General features: G+C 37.0%; 1 protein-coding gene across 11 annotated transcripts in view; it reads left to right on the top strand.

The window, feature by feature from the left end:
- Positions 1-15,655, top strand: part of ERC1 (ELKS/RAB6-interacting/CAST family member 1) — a 294,324-nt gene that overhangs the window by 170,524 nt on the left and 108,145 nt on the right. For 5 of the 11 annotated variants that reach the window (XM_082767805.1, XM_082767804.1, XM_082767809.1 and 2 more), the window contains 3 exons: positions 1,575-1,601; positions 7,673-7,804; positions 10,716-10,769. The exons of 2 other annotated variants lie outside the window; for them this stretch is intronic. In XM_082767805.1, the coding sequence (XP_082623931.1) occupies positions 1,575-1,601; positions 7,673-7,804; positions 10,716-10,769 (213 nt within the window). The remainder of the gene's footprint in view (positions 1-1,574; positions 1,602-7,672; positions 7,805-10,715; positions 10,770-15,655) is intronic. 4 more of the 11 variants (XM_082767810.1, XM_082767808.1, XM_082767806.1 and 1 more) reach the window with 3 other exon arrangements.

Raw genomic sequence — 15,655 nt, 5'->3', positions numbered from 1 at the left:
AGAGGAATAAAGGTATATCAAGGGAATAACTTACAGGTTCAAGCTTCATATTAACAGTGCGGTTAGTTAAAACTGTCACTGTTTTTTGCTGTAATCTCATATGTATTTAGGTGCCTTGAGTCATAATATTGATTTGTGTATGAAGAAGAAATCTTTTTGTAGTAGCGTTTCCCCAATTAGCCTCTCACAGAAAAATAAAAGAGAAATGTATTGCTTTTGCTCACTTCAAAACACTTTCACAGCAGTATTGTCAGCCTCAGGTCTCATTCCAATAGTCAGTGCAGTGACCCACCATGGTTTTAAAGAAGCATAGACTCTGTAGGTTTTAAAAAATACAAATGTGGTAATTTGCAACAGCTGAAGTAAATGTTAAAGCTGTTGGCACCCTACATAAGCTGCTAAATGGTAAACCTGGTTGTTAATATTGGCGAGGTTCTTTAGTCTGTCTAGGTTGTTACTAATGAAAAGTACATATACAAAATCAACATACCTGTCTGATTACTGCGTTTGGCACGCCAGACTTAGAGTAGTAACAGGAAAGAAGTGTCAAAAGCGTGGTAGCTATCAGTAAGAGAAGTTGCCGGTTTCTCATAGATTTAATCTCTTATGCCTTTCACTTTTAGGCCTCTCTGCGTAATGCTGTCTGTTGGGCCTTTTCTTCTTCTTCCTCTCCATCCTCCTTCAAGTAGTGTATAAATAATCTAGACTGCAGTGGAATTCCACTTCAGTTTCAGAGAGAGAGATTGGAAGTACAGAGCTTTAGGGTGGACATAATTAAACTAATATTGATTTATTAGATAATAAAATAATATTGATAAGATCCTTTGTTACTGTAACCCACAAGCTCTATGTATTTCAGATTGCTGCTGATGTTGAACAAAACTGCTGTATATATACTGGAAACACTTTTTGAAAATAACACAGCTGTGAGTGAGAGCACATAAAATATGTTGGAAGAAAAAAAAAAATGAATGGCTGGCACCATTCACACATTTTGTGTACATGTATAGTGCTCAGAAACATTTCTAGCCCCTTTCAGGAAATAATGATAGGTACGAGTTTTACTAAGCACTTCATATGTGTTCAAGAAACAGACAATGTGAGAAGTTTCTCTTAACTAAGTTTTTTTCCTTGCGAAGCTTTCTTTTGATTAACTTTTTTTCCTACTTTTTGTTTCCCATTCATTTAAAGTGGATCCATTAATAGTAATATGTATCTGGGTATTATCTGTTGCGATGTGTCTTTACCATTGATATTTTTCTTGGCTTTTGTTCTTCTTCCATGTGAATGTGTTGTAGGGAACAAGGTGTGCTTGTTTTGCCCTTACAATTGTAAATGTGTTACATACAGAACACTATTTACATCTTGATATACTTCAAAATTGTTGCTTTCAATATCTTTTAGTGTTAGTACCATTGTATAGCATTCTCACTTCTGTATTTGTTTTACTGATTCTTTGTGACATAAACATTTAAGAACAGAAATAAGTGCACATAACTTCCAATAGATTAATTAGTTCCGTATTCATTTTCTTAACGTGAAGAGAAGAGCATGGTGTGTTTCTTTTCTTACAGATGCCTAACACACCAGTCAGCTTCTACGTAAGTAATCTTAACACCCAATATGCTTCCCATCATAAACTTGTCATGATGTCTTACAGACTTATTTTACTATGTACATATTTTTATTTTTTCCTTAGTAGCCATGAGGACTTCCTTAAGAGCCGTGAAGTAGACATTCATGAGGACTTTGTGCAGGGTAGAACAGACATATGGCTGTTTTCATTACCGTGCATTTTATAAAATATGCTCAAGCACAGAAGTTAATGATTTTCTTTCAAGTGATTGTCCGTACACGTAACACTTAAATTGTGCGATCATCCCATGTACAAGAGCAGATATTGTCAGCAGCATCTTTTATAGCTCTACATCACTCTTCTGTGTCCTCCCACTCTGCAGCAGTGATACCCAAAGGACAACGCTGTCCAAACACCACTCCATTTTTCTACTACCTTTCTCTTTCAAAACAAAAAAATCACAGGCCATTTCTCACAAACTGTTGGCTTCCTTTCACAGTGAATTTTAGTGCACTAATTCAATTATCATTTGTGTGTTGGAAATAATTTTTCATCAATATTCTCTTTCTGCAAGAAAAATACTTTTTGTTCTTTCTGCAACTGATGATCCGCAAATGTACATATGCTCTAGATGTACGTGTCTTCTCATTTTTTGTTATGGTACTCTCAAGAGAATGTGTTCAACCCCTTCTGCTGTCCCTCATGTTTGTAAGGCTGTGGCTAGCTTCATCACACTTCCCTCTCAACCCCTAGTGGAATTAAATTCTTCTACTGCAATTTTTCTTCTTTTGTCTCCTGAAGTTATTTTTCTGCATTTACGCAACATGTCAGGCTTGATTTCTAATCCACATGTCTTATTTGGCAGACATAATTTTTCAGTTGTCAACATATGTTGTCCTAATGAATCGGTCATTCTGCATCTCAGTCCCTGATCTCACCAATGATACGGAAACATTGGTTGAGGATCTCCTACTTGGCAGTTCTCTTCAGCTCTCAGACTTCTCCTTTCATTCAGAAACTCACGGTAACTATACATGTATATGCTGTTGCTATACTTCCAAATAACTCTTTTTTGGCTCACTTTGTGAGAGACAGGGACTTGGGAGGCAGCTATATGCAACACTGATACTAGCATTAGAACTTGTAGTTCCCATTCTGTCAAATCCACTGTTTGCTCGTGTCCAGCAATATATAAAGTACCAGCATCTCTGTTGCTATGTTTTCAGAATCTTTAATATCGGGTCTGTGTTTATTTGTGGTTCATGAACATCCTTGAACAAAGCTATAAACTACCCTAGACATGCTTCCCTCATTTGGAATTTACAAAGTCTTCTTTTATTCCACTCTTCAAGACAGCGTGTTTTTTTCTTTTATTGCCATATTCTTCAGCAAATGATAATGAATACAGAGAGAAACAATTCACCACGGGCATCTCCTGCTTTGGATGAGTTGCTCAAGGACCCCAAGTGCTCTTTTTGAACTGTATTCTATGATAACTACCATTCAGATAATGTACTATGGTGTTCTGTCCTTCAACATTTACCCAATATATATCTGCTTGAAAGCCTACTAAGTCAAAATATTTTCTAATCAGTGTAAGAGAGATTTCTCCGTTTGTGAGCAACATTTTTTTTTCATGCTTTTCTTGTTCAGAGACTTCTAAAAGTAGTTTATCAACATGTGGAACCAAATGAAGGAAATTCACCATGTACTCTTGAGCTTTAAAGTAACTATGATTATTTGCTTCTGAAATCAGATGAGACTGTAATACCTTCTTTTGGTACTACAGCATTGTATGTTCAATTCAAGGTTCAGGTCCTTCTTGAAAAGGCCTGCAGGTTTTTACAAATATTTTTTTTCAAAGAAAAAAACCAGTAAAGATTCATTAACAAATTGATTATCAATTGCAAAATTCTGGAGTTCAGCCTTCTGATTTTGTCATAGCATCTTTCCTTCTGGGTTTGGCAATGCGGTAGTGCAATCAGCACTGCAGTATTGTGTTCTTCATTTCTCATCTATGAAAGCCCAAAAGGCAAAATCTGAATGATTACACATATTATGGGTTTATATGAGAATGGTCTTGCCCTGACTAGGTGATTGGCTAGTCCTAGAAATATTTTTAACAGTCAAAAGAAGCAGTTCACTGGTTTCACAAACTGTTAACTTATCTTTCCCAAGAGTTAACTGGAGAAATCCGTCTTAATTTCAATTCAAAGAGTGAAATTAAGCAATAAAGACTTCTGTGAATCTAGTTCAAGACACGATTACGAAGAAGTTTGCCAGGATACCTCATACTTCATTGAACCTAAATGCTTTGGTGAAAACTTCCATCCTATTTCATGCATTTTCACAAAGCTTCATGTCAGATTACACATTACATGAATGCAGAAAAGATTAAATTGATACATTCTTTTAATATGCATCACTTGGACATCCTACCACTTCCTTCCTGAAGTGAAAGAAAAAGCCCAGAAATGTGTGTCAGTCACACCTCCTTTTCCTTTCAGGCCCTAAGATGGACACGTATTGGAATGGGTTTTGCTTACAAATCAGCTACGGGATCATAGTAATTTGTAGCAAAAATGTGTATTGGAGCTGAACTCTTGGCAATCCCACAGTGTCGACTGGGTTTTTCATTTTCATTGTGGTGTTACCAATGAGCATAAAGGCAGAGCGATCTCCCCTGTCCTGGTTTAATTCCCTCTCTGCCATGGCCTCTCACACTTACGGAACTTGGGAGCAGAGTTAAGGGAGAGTCACTGAGATGTAGGGTAGGGAATACATCATGAAGAATCCAGGTAGTCTACAGGTAAGTAACACTTTTTTTCTTTCTTTGTAGTCACATGTATAAGTTTCATGAAAGGAGATTGCTATGATCTATCATTCTGCAATTTTATTAAAATAAACTTGCCCTCTTTGTCACGACTATTGTATATATGAAGCAACACAAGTTGTACTCTAATCCTCTACTTCAGAGGATCAATCCATTTCACCATTGGGGTTACCTACTTTAGCAGCATATGAAAAATCATGAGATGACAGTTATCTTTTTCCTGCAGTTAAAAACTTTATTATCACAACCTCGTCATCTGGATAGGGCGTATTTGTATCCTGTTCATGTTGAAAGATTTCAGATCTCTGTTCCATTCTAAAGCTGTTATTTTGTTCCTATTTGGTAGGGTGGGGTGTGTTTTTTTGTGGGTTTTTTTTTTTTTTGGTCTGTTTTGTTTTGTTTTTGAGTTTGCCAGAACTATTTGTAGAATTAAAAATCAAAATCTTCTATTTCCATAGAAAACTCTCAGTATAACTTAGTAGGCAGTGGTCATTATGATTAGCCCAGTTCTTTCTCCAAATACTTGTAACAATAAGGATAAAATATTTAATGTAATTAAAAAGAGGAAAGCAGCAGCACAGGTTGAAGGTTAACACGAGCCTATCATGTTTTAGATTTTAGAGCCAAACAGTTGGGAAAATATTGCTGGTACATTAAAAGGCAAATGCTCTTCTTTACTTTTTCTCTATTTGGTTTGAAACAGCAGCTTGTATTAAAAATAAAAATATCAAATACTGATTATTTAAGCATGGAAAAAAAAAAAGAGTTGGAAACAAATTAATTATTTAAAAGTCTCCTGAAATTATTCTGCATTTTGGAGTCCTTCTGGTGTCTGGCTAAGCAGCAATCTTATGCTCCACCCAGACATGGATGTCATTTTGTAAGGTGGGTAGACCTATTGTGGCACCAAAAACGTATGCTCTCAGAGCTCTTTTGTTTATCTGAGATGGAAGATGAACTTTTGTAACTAAACTTACCTTACTGGATGGGTAATTCATATCAAACTGAAGTTTAATATCATCACTTGTAGGCATTTTTTTCTAAGTTAACACTTGTCTTTTTTTTTTTTTTTTTTTTTTTTAACTTGCAAATCTTGAGCCTATATGTACAATCACATTTAATTTATTATATATGACTACTGATTTTTCAAGTGCAGGTAGTGCAGTACTGTCTTGAACAGTTTTGGTACCATCAATTACTCTTCCCCCTGTCCCTAAAGGATTTATCTGTCTGAACAGAGCGCTCTACTGTGTCAAATTATCCTCTTAAATTTTTGCCTGTAATGAGGAAAAGTGGGCACACAGTACACGTTATGTTTTATTCTGCAATGTTATTTTAAAAGTTTCCATTTTACATGCAGCTGTTCAAACGAACCATTCCCACTTCAGTTGTTTGAAATGGAGAGATGCACTTTCACACTTCCTTGTCTGTCCATGAATAATACATCAAGAAGTACAGCTGATATTTCTCATGGAATGCAGATTGGCAAGTAAATAGTTTTCATGTCTGGCACAGTTAGTATTCTGTGCTGGGTGTTTTGTAAACTTTTTTGAATCTTCAGTTAGGCTAATCGTAACCATGAAGCGGTTTTGGAAGACTTTAGCAGTGTTTCAGAAGGATTCAGAAAGTATGAAAACATGTTCTGCAACTCTGATTTTTTGAAATGAAGTCTCTCCATTTGTTTCTTTAGAAATCAGCAATTACTTGCCCTGTGGTCCACTTTGGAAAGTATCCAACAGCGGAAAGCTGGTCCGTCTGCAAAGTGTAACAAATTTCTTCTGCCTTTGCTAGTGGTTGAATGCTAGCCTTCATCTACATAAGGGCAGGGGTGCCAGGGGTCTTGCATTAGTCTGATACAAAGCTTTGCATCTCAGCTGAAAGGTTGTCTTCAGAAGTGATAGTCACGAGACTGCCAGAAATGATGTTCATATGACAGTATCCCTGGTATCCAGAGTTTTAGGAAGCAGCAATTAAGGTATAAGGTTCATTCTTTAAACTCCAGTGACTGATTTTAGTGTTACGAAGGTTGCGAAGTTAACTTCTTCCAAGCTAGATGTCTTTTTTCCTTATTCTTTATATGGTGTGAAACGTGGAGAGAGTGGAAACTTTCTGTAAGGACAGAAAACTAAGGGGTAAATCTGGCAAAAAGTGAAATGCAAAAACCAAAGAGAAAAATATTTCATTCCTCCACTGTTGCTGAGATGGCTAAAAAATCTTTGTGTTAACTTAAACATGCGTTAATATCTGATCTGAACCATATGATCTAAACTGATCTGCAAGATGAGAAATGCAGAAATCTTCTGTCAAGCTGCTCCTTTCTGATGGATTTGTTAAGCAGCCATGCTCCAAGATGTTCACATATATCTGTCAGGATAGCCTGTTCTGCAATCTTTTGTCCAAGCCACTATAGCAGAGGCAGGAGACAGACATTTATTTCCTTAGCAATGCTAATAAGGAGGGTCTTCTAGACAAATAAGAATGCTGTTTAGTTTGTATATAATTTTTCGAACTTATTTTGCGTGTATAAACCAATTGAACAGTATATTTTCTGAGGAGAGTTACAGTTTTCTTCACTGGTCTTCGTACATGGGTTGGACTTCTGAACCTGCAACTGTGAAGATGCTCTTAACTGAAGGATGTATTTTAAGACTATCTTGATACTTGGATGTCTGAGGTTCAAACTTCCCAGATGAACCCTTCATACTTCCTTATTAATGAAAAACTTCCTTAAAGACTTATGGAAATAAGTCTTTAAATTAACCCAATGGAAAACTCCGTTGGGTTAATGTTTACTTTTCTCCCACTTAACCTGGAAATGGCAAATTGCAAGACCGCAGTGCTATGTTTCCCTTTGTACCATGACTGCTGCTGAATGTGTGAGCAAATGGGCAATTCTGCGTGCCTGCTGCCTTCCCACCAATTCTGGCTACTCTCCTTCTTTGGAACTCCATACTAATCTTTATTTACAAACAAACCTTGCTTAGCTACGCTGCGCTGGTGATCTGACAAGACTGGTATGTCTGATGCAGAGGGCAAACACTCTTGCATTGAGGACCTGCTTTGCTAGCTTTTTTCCTTCTCTTTACTGTGATCTTCCTCCTATTCTTGCATTCCTTCATCTTTCTTTCCCTTGTGTGAAGATAACTTGCCTGCAGTTGCGCCTTGGTAGGGAGAAGCACATTTTGCTTGGCATAAAACTTGGTTGATTAAAAGGCTGTCATTCCAAACAAGTCTTCTTCACCTAGTCTCCCGTCATTTTCCAGGACAATCTACGTAAAAAGGATGATCGGATTGAAGAATTGGAAGAGGCACTCAGAGAAAGTGTTCAGATAACTGCAGAGCGGGAAATGGTGCTAGCACAAGAGGAGTCAGCCAGGATCAATGCTGAGAAACAGGTCTGCAATCTCATAAAGTCAACGGTAGTTCTCTTAGGAAACTAACCAGACAGTAAAGTACTGTTTCCCTTGCTTTACTGTGAAACACAGATGGTTTTCTTTGATGATCAGCTATCTCTGTTCAAATACACCATAACTGAACCCATAAAGTTTGCAAAGCATTCATGATGGTTTGTTTTTTGTAAGTACTATTTTCTTGAAAATAGAAATATAAGGTATCCTGTGCTTTAAGATATTATTTTCCGTAATAATTCTTCTGACCAGTCTTCCCCATCATGTCTATCTTCCTACGTGTAAAGATATTTACACTCACTGTGTTGTTCATTGCACATATTTGAAGAAGCTTATTTTTATTAGCATGGCCATATGTGTGGACCGCAGCCTCGTGTCATTTACAGTTGCACAGCTACAGGATAGAGAGACAATTCTCTTGATTTAAGGCAAGAATACACAGAGAAAACAGACACTTGTGTGTTGAAGCTGCAGGTGTAAATTTCTATGCATTAATTTATTCTGTGCCACAGACTGGATAAAAGTATCATGTATGTGTCAGATTTTTAACCTCCGTAAGTAGTCATTAAGAAACCACAACATATGTAGTGAATAAAATTTCTGTGAGCTTTTGATAAAGCTTTTGAGTAGAATAAGCTGAACCTGGCATTCTTACTGTGTGTTTTGTGAACCTCTTCAGTGTTTTTCCACAGTTACACTGTTCCTCACTTGACCATAATTAGCAAACAAGGAGCATTTGGTCAGTTACATTGCAATGACTTTTTCTGTTTGTTATTTAAATGAAAAAGATCAGACTAACTGCATTTTAAAAGATTCTGGATAACCTTATGGAGTTCACTTTAAAGACTGCCATCTTTCTAAACTTTTTTTTTTTAGTTGTTATAGAAATGTTACCTTGGTAGTGAATAGGACATCAAAGAATAGATCTCCTTGTAAGAAAAATATGTATCTCACTAAGGAGCAAGTTCTACGCTGAGATGCAAATTAACCAAAATAGCATGCAATTTGTTACCTAGGGTGTCATAATGTTTTAATTTCTTTGTTAGAGGACATTGACAATTGTACTTTTGGGCACACAGAAGCCATGTAGAATTCAACCTTTTGTGATGGCTATGCTATAGACGCAAAACAAGATGCATCTAGGGTTTAGTGAGTTTATGAGAGAGAGTTCTGAAGAAGGTTGTAGGCTGATTTTGTAGGTATTAGAAGTATCTGAAGTTAGGGAAATAATTACAAAGGTAAATGTAACTTGTAAATTTACACAAATATAATTATGGTGTTGGCTTGTATTAGTGGCTGATTACAGGTCATCTCAGTATTTAAAGTGAAGGGTGGGTGAAGTACAGTTTGTAGATGATGGGTAACTTATATTTGATTCCCTAGCAAAGAAGCATGCTACTAAGATTAACGCAGTAAAAGCTACAGACAAGTTTACTGCACAAATTGTCTCAATCTGCACAAGACTGCAGACTCAGAAACAAAAGAAACCCAGCCAAAGAATTATAGCAATATAGTGCAATTGGAAAACAGGTATTAGAGATATTCCATAAAATAAATTCTGCAAGTAAGTTTTTCACAATAACCTTTGTACAAGGATGTTTGAGTCAAAGATATCAAGATTAACAAAAATGTGACATCTGTTCCGTCCTAGATGAAAAGAAATGAAATAATGAGGAACGTTTCAGTCACAGGATGGAAAGGAGGGACAGGAGGGACTCATTTTTAGCCTGTTAGCATGAGCTCCTTATGGATGTCTGTCCACTGTGAGCTGTTAGCAGCAGGTTTATTGTGGAGAAGAGATAAGTCTGGGTTAGTAAAACAGGAAACTGTTATAGAAGTGAAATTTTATTTATACTTGAGACATCCTAAAACTAAAATATAGAAAGAAATTAGTGCTTAGGGAATATCCACAAATTTCAGTTTTGTCAGCAAGGAAACTTTCCAAACAATTCACCAGCAAAGCCTGATGCGAGGCAAACAATGAGGTCAGATGGTCAGAGCTTGGAGAAAATGGGGGGCAACTGGTAAATAGATTGAATGGGTCTACAATGTGAAAGATGAGGCAAGGCAGGGAACTGTGCAGTCTGAGGGTCGATAAGCCATGAGGACCACTGAGAGGCTGTGAGTACAGGAAGGGAGCCAAAAGAAGTAAGATGTGTGGGAAAAGATTGGTGGAATATGGTGGGCAATAGCATCGTAAACAGGAAAGAAATGTAGTAGTTAGGATGGAAGTGAAGAGGAGGAAGAAGGGTGGCTTGAAAGTAGTGGGATCAGAAGAGGAAAAGCTCTAGTCCGTACCAGCGCTGATTATGACAACTGTGTCTTACTCCAGCAGAAGAACTAAGCCACCAGCTGTGACACACTGTGCTTTATAGAATATGACCAACAATGCAGCACAAAGGAAAAGTAACCAGTGTCCTGTTCCAGTCAGCATCAGGAGAGCTGATGGGCAAAATGGGGTACGATAGGATTTTGGTTTTGATTAGTCAAGTAACAGATTGATAGCAAGTGTCTGTTTTACACCTCAAAAGTGAGGAAGGAACTTTCCTTCAAATATTTTTAATTTCTTCAATAACTTAAGAGAATGCTTGCTTTGTTTTATGTTCTGGTGAGGTGTTTTTTTTTGTTTTGCTTTGTTTTTTTTAGAATCGTGAAACACTCTTAGCTTTACAGTTTTACAAAGGCAAGGCTTTGTTTTGTGTAGGATATTAATCTTTTGATCTCTACAAGTGATAATAATAGGTTAGAAACATTCTTAGACCAAATATGAATGGTGTGTGTTTGAAATTTTAATATTGTCCAAAATGATTATAATTTGCTTTTAATTGCATGCTTTTTCTTTCCTCTCTTCTGTTTATCTTGTTTTCTACCATTCTGCAACTTCACTGCCTGTCTGAAGCTGTTTAATGAATCAGTGCATGAGGTCAACCATTTTGGCTTTAAGTGGTTCAAGGTATGAGGACATCTCATCTGTGTGTACCTCTACCCCAATATTTAATGTTGTTCTTGTAGTCCTGTGTTGTGTAATCCTACCCTCCATCATCTTATGATATGTGGTTTCCTGCTACTTTACAGGCTTCAGATTTGAAATACACTGCATGTGAAGCTACTCAGGATTTCATGGTCCTCAGATACCCATTTCAGACTAAAACCTTGCTCTTTTTAATCCAGTGTTTGAGAATATCCTGACCATGTGTGTGAAGGGTTAGGGTTAAGTGTGTTAACACACTGTTTATATTTGGCCAGATTTCTCCAGCTGACAAAAGCTTCATGGATATGAAAGTTTGAAAGTTCTTCAACAACTTCTTTATTTCCAGTATATTCAGCTGGTTTTGTTGCTTCACATGTTGAATCCTGTATGTAAATATTACTGTAAATTACTTATAGCTATAGACTGTGCCTGATCCCATTAGTTCAACCCATTAGACTGAAATCTGAAAGTATACGGATATATGGACACATATTTTTTTTTCTTTTTTTAATAGTCTCCATAAGATTGCAGTAAGAGGCAGAAATTTATTGTATATATCATCTAAATCATAATCAGTACCATTCCCAGAACAATACTTGGAATGTGTTTCTTCATTAAAAAAAATAAGGCTTTTTTGTGCAATAAAGTGAAACAGAAGTTCAGATTTTATAATTCAGTGACAATAATAGGTAGTGTCAGGTCCTTGGCTCATGGAACACAGTATTACAGTTACTTGCATTTTGATCCCTAATTACTGGAGGGCATAGTTCACAAATAGAGGAAATTAGCAATTGTACTAATCTGAGGTGCTTGTGCCCTCCCTCTCTTTGTTCACTTTTATCCCCTCGCTTCAGTGACCATCCCTTCAGTTTTACCAGCCTGAGTCTTGCTGGGGCCATGTTGTGAAATGGAGGAATGACCTAATTCATTAGTAATTATCTTACAGTTTTGAATGAGTTTTTTCACAGGGACTTATTTGCTAATCTCATTCATGGATCCCCACACAGAACAGAAGCACACCTGAGGAGGCATTGAATTGTGGGAGCAAGACACAGAAATGGAGCCAGGAATTACTTAGTATTATTTTTACCAAAATTGTATTAGTGTTATTGACAAAAATGTTTTTACCAAAAGCTGTTATTGTGGCCTTTACAGTAGGCTGATATTTCTAAGAGTGTGATGGTGTACTGCCAAATGTGGTGTACTGTAAAATGTGTACATCACATTTTATCATCTGTCCTATTTTATTTCCTTCAAATTTGAAAAGCGATAGTTTCAGAGTTTTCAGTAGTATCTCTGCTGATAATATGGTAACTCTGTTCTCTCATGAATATCAAATCCTGCTTAAGTGCTCTCTCACTCTATACAGTGTCAGCTAACATCCAACTTGCTACCCTAAGAGGTTATGGCAAATAAACACATGAAAGACTAGCCATTGCTTATTCTCTGCTTTCTTCCTTAAGTAGTTCCTTAAATTGAAATTGCTGAGTTAGCGGTCTGATTTTGACACCTTCCATCAACATTTTTTGAAGTTACAGTTCTCAGTGGGAAATTTTAACTTAGGTTAAGTATATAAACTTATAGCTATAAATAGCTTTATCTGTGGTCATACACTGTGTCTTTTTATCCTGCACATGGCAGGTTTCTCTGCCTAGCCTTTTGAGAAGAAACAAAACACTGAATATTGTAATAGTACTGTATTGTTTAAACGTACGTTTAAACAATACGTTGGGAGGAACTAATTTGTTCCTCCCAATGTCTTTATAAGCTATTTCAGCAGGTTTTAATCTTCAGTCATGTAAATATGATGTGTAAAATATGTTGATAACAAAACTATTGAAATCCTCTGTCATATGTGCCCACTTTGAATTTGCATCTGTTTATTAGGAAAATATGGAATTGGTTAATAAGTCAGTCAGCTAGAACTTCCTCCCCAGTTCTTTCATTTTTCCCCACCTCCTGTTCATCAGGATTTCCCTATTGTAAGTACAGGGTCTGCAGAGGTTTGAATATACAGTTCAGCCTCCAAGAGCCTTTTCTGTTGTATCTGTAAGGTTCTATACAAAAAGTCTACCCAAGTTTTGGATGATACTCCTCATCTGCACTTGCCATCAGACCACCGTTCTGATCCTGTTTAAACTTCCTAACATATACTGCTTTAACTATTTTTCTTGTAAGAATAGAAAATACATTTACAGCATAATTATTATGTATTGGACCCTAACATTCAGCACTGACTATAATCAAGTATCATCTAAAAATGTGAAATAAATTTAAACATATCTCCTTTTTGCTGTGCTATTCTGTTACTGGAACAGATCTAAAATATTTTCTAAAATATGTCTAATGTAGGAGTTATTTCACAGCCCAAATTCTTACACGTAGTTACTTCCTATAGGTCTCTGTAAGTGGAAGGTATAAAGTGGAATTTCTCACGAGCTACTTACCTACAGCTGTTTTTTGAGCACAGTAGAAATGTCAGAATCTTGTCTCCTCTATAACAGATGCTGGATAGTTTGCTTTTAACTAACGTTTTCATCTGTTCTTCTCTATCTCTTATTGAGAAGTTTGGTAAACCAAGTGATTGAAGATCAAGGCAGTTATCCAAGCTATGGTTTGGGGGTGAAGCTGCTGGAGCCTGATTGCTTCCCATTGATTTGTCTAAGCAGTCTACACTCTATTTGGCTGAACTCTTGAATATTTTCTGCAAAACTCCTTTCTATAACAGTCTGCCAAACTCAATCTGTTTTGTGAGAGTATGTATATACATACACATACAAAGTCGTATGTGTATTTAATTCATATTAAGTTAAAATATGTACTAAAAAGTTAGGTTTAAATTTCCTGTACTGATATAAATGGTTTTTAGAACTTTTTAACAAAATGATTAGCCTGAAGTCTTGCAATTGTTTTTCAAGATCTAGAATGTTTTCATTCTTTTGTCTGATTCTTTTTGTTTGGTTAGAGGAAGTATTTTGGATATGTAAGGTGCACTGTGTCCATGGTAAAAATGGACATAGTGCATGGTAAAAATGACTGCCACCAGCTTCACAGACGTGAAGCTTCTCCCTAAATTTACCTTGTCCTCCCAGAGTAATTTAATGGATTGTGTAGCCCCTTTACAAATATCCAGATTGGTATCAAGTCACACTGCATACATGGGAGGGGTGATTCAGTATGTCAGGGAAAATATAGAATTCCTTCTGATTTCAGTAATGTACTTTTCAGGAGGTGTTACAGAGTACAGTTTTTATTCTTGTCATAGGTGTGTTCAGCTGTACCTATTTGGGGGTCTTTACGGATTTTTTTTCTTCAATGAATAATTAACAGAAATACAATAACCCCAAGCAGAGCTCCAGGCTGGGAGATGAGTGGTTGGAGAGCTGCCAGGCAGAGAAGGACCTGGGAGTGATGGTGGATAGTCGGCTGAATATGAGCCAGCAGTGTGCTCAGGTGGCCAAGAAGGCCAACAGCATCCTGGCCTGTATCAGAAACAGTGTGACCAGGAGGTGATCGTCCCCCTGTACTCGGCTCTGGTGAGGCCGCACCTCGAGTACTGTGTTCAGTTTTGGGCCCCTCGCTACAAGAAGGACATCAAGGTGCTTGAGCGGGTCCAGAGAAGGGCGATGAAGCTGGTGAGGGGCCTGGAGAACAAGTGCTATGAGGAGCGGCTGAGGGAGCTGGGCTTGTTCAGCCTGGAGAAGAGGAGGCTCAGGGGCAACCTTATTGCGCTCTACAGGTACCTCAAGGGAGGCTGTAGCGAGGTGGGGGTTGGTCTGTTCTCCCACGTGCCTGGTGACAGGACGAGGGGGAATGGGCTTAAGTTGCGCCAGGGGAGGTTTAGGTTGGATCTTAGGAAGAACTTCTTTACTGAAAGGGTTGTTAGACATTGGAACAGGCTGCCCAGGGAAGTGGTGGAGTCACCATCCCTGGAAGTCTTCAAAAGACGTTTAGATGTAGAGCTTAGGGATATGGTTTAGTGGGGACTGCTAGCGTTAGGTCAGAGGTTGGACTCAATGATCTTGAGGTCTCTTCCAACCTAGAAATTCTGTGATTCTGTGATTCTGTAATATCAAATAGAATATCATAACCAAAGATGACTTTCGGACAGAAATCTTTTTCTAACATTATAGAGGAAAAAACAAACCCAAATCTTTTAATTTTATTAAACTTGTTGCCCAGTTGCAAAGTGAGCAAAATTTGATGACTTTTAAGAGAATTGGGGATACTGAAATTATAGCTAGCTTCTGTTCAAAATATACATTGAGCATTTCTCCATTTAAATCAGCTTTCCATTTTAATGAAATGAGAAATATTGATGGAAACTGATTCATGGAAATTTGGTGCAAAGAGGAATCTTAACAATGTTTTTTTCTGGATTTTTATTCCTTTTAAATTTTTAATAGACAAGTATTGATCTCAAATTATCTCCTTTAATATAGTAAAGCATACTAGAGAAAACTCCATCTTGCCACCTCTCTATCTGATATGGTATTTTCTCAAGTGCCTAATTCTACATAGTATTGTATTTGCTCTGGCTCAAAAAAAAAGTCTTGAGTTGCCTTTAAGTCTGCTTTGAAAGAGAAAGTCGTGCAGATTTTTACAGTGAAGCTCACTTGGAATTGTAAGGACTGGAGCAAATACTTTCTTTAATATTTGCTTAAAGCTAGTGCTGTGACTTTTCCAATTGGAATTTCTTTTCCATGTTCCAGTTGTGATCTTACACTTGCATCTAAGGTTGCAATTTAATACAATAATATGTAGATTAAAGCAATAGAAAAAATCATAAGACTTGTATATTAAATTTATAAATTAGAAAAACACACACTTTTTTGTGACAACTGATTTTTCATCAAAATACATTAAAT

Source organism: Aythya marila (assembly GCF_965140915.1).
Source record: "Aythya marila genome assembly, chromosome: 1".
In the NCBI taxonomy this organism is placed as follows: domain Eukaryota; kingdom Metazoa; phylum Chordata; class Aves; order Anseriformes; family Anatidae; genus Aythya; species Aythya marila.
The sequence above is the reverse complement of the archived record's forward strand: the minus strand, read 5'-3'. Positions and strand labels throughout refer to the sequence as shown.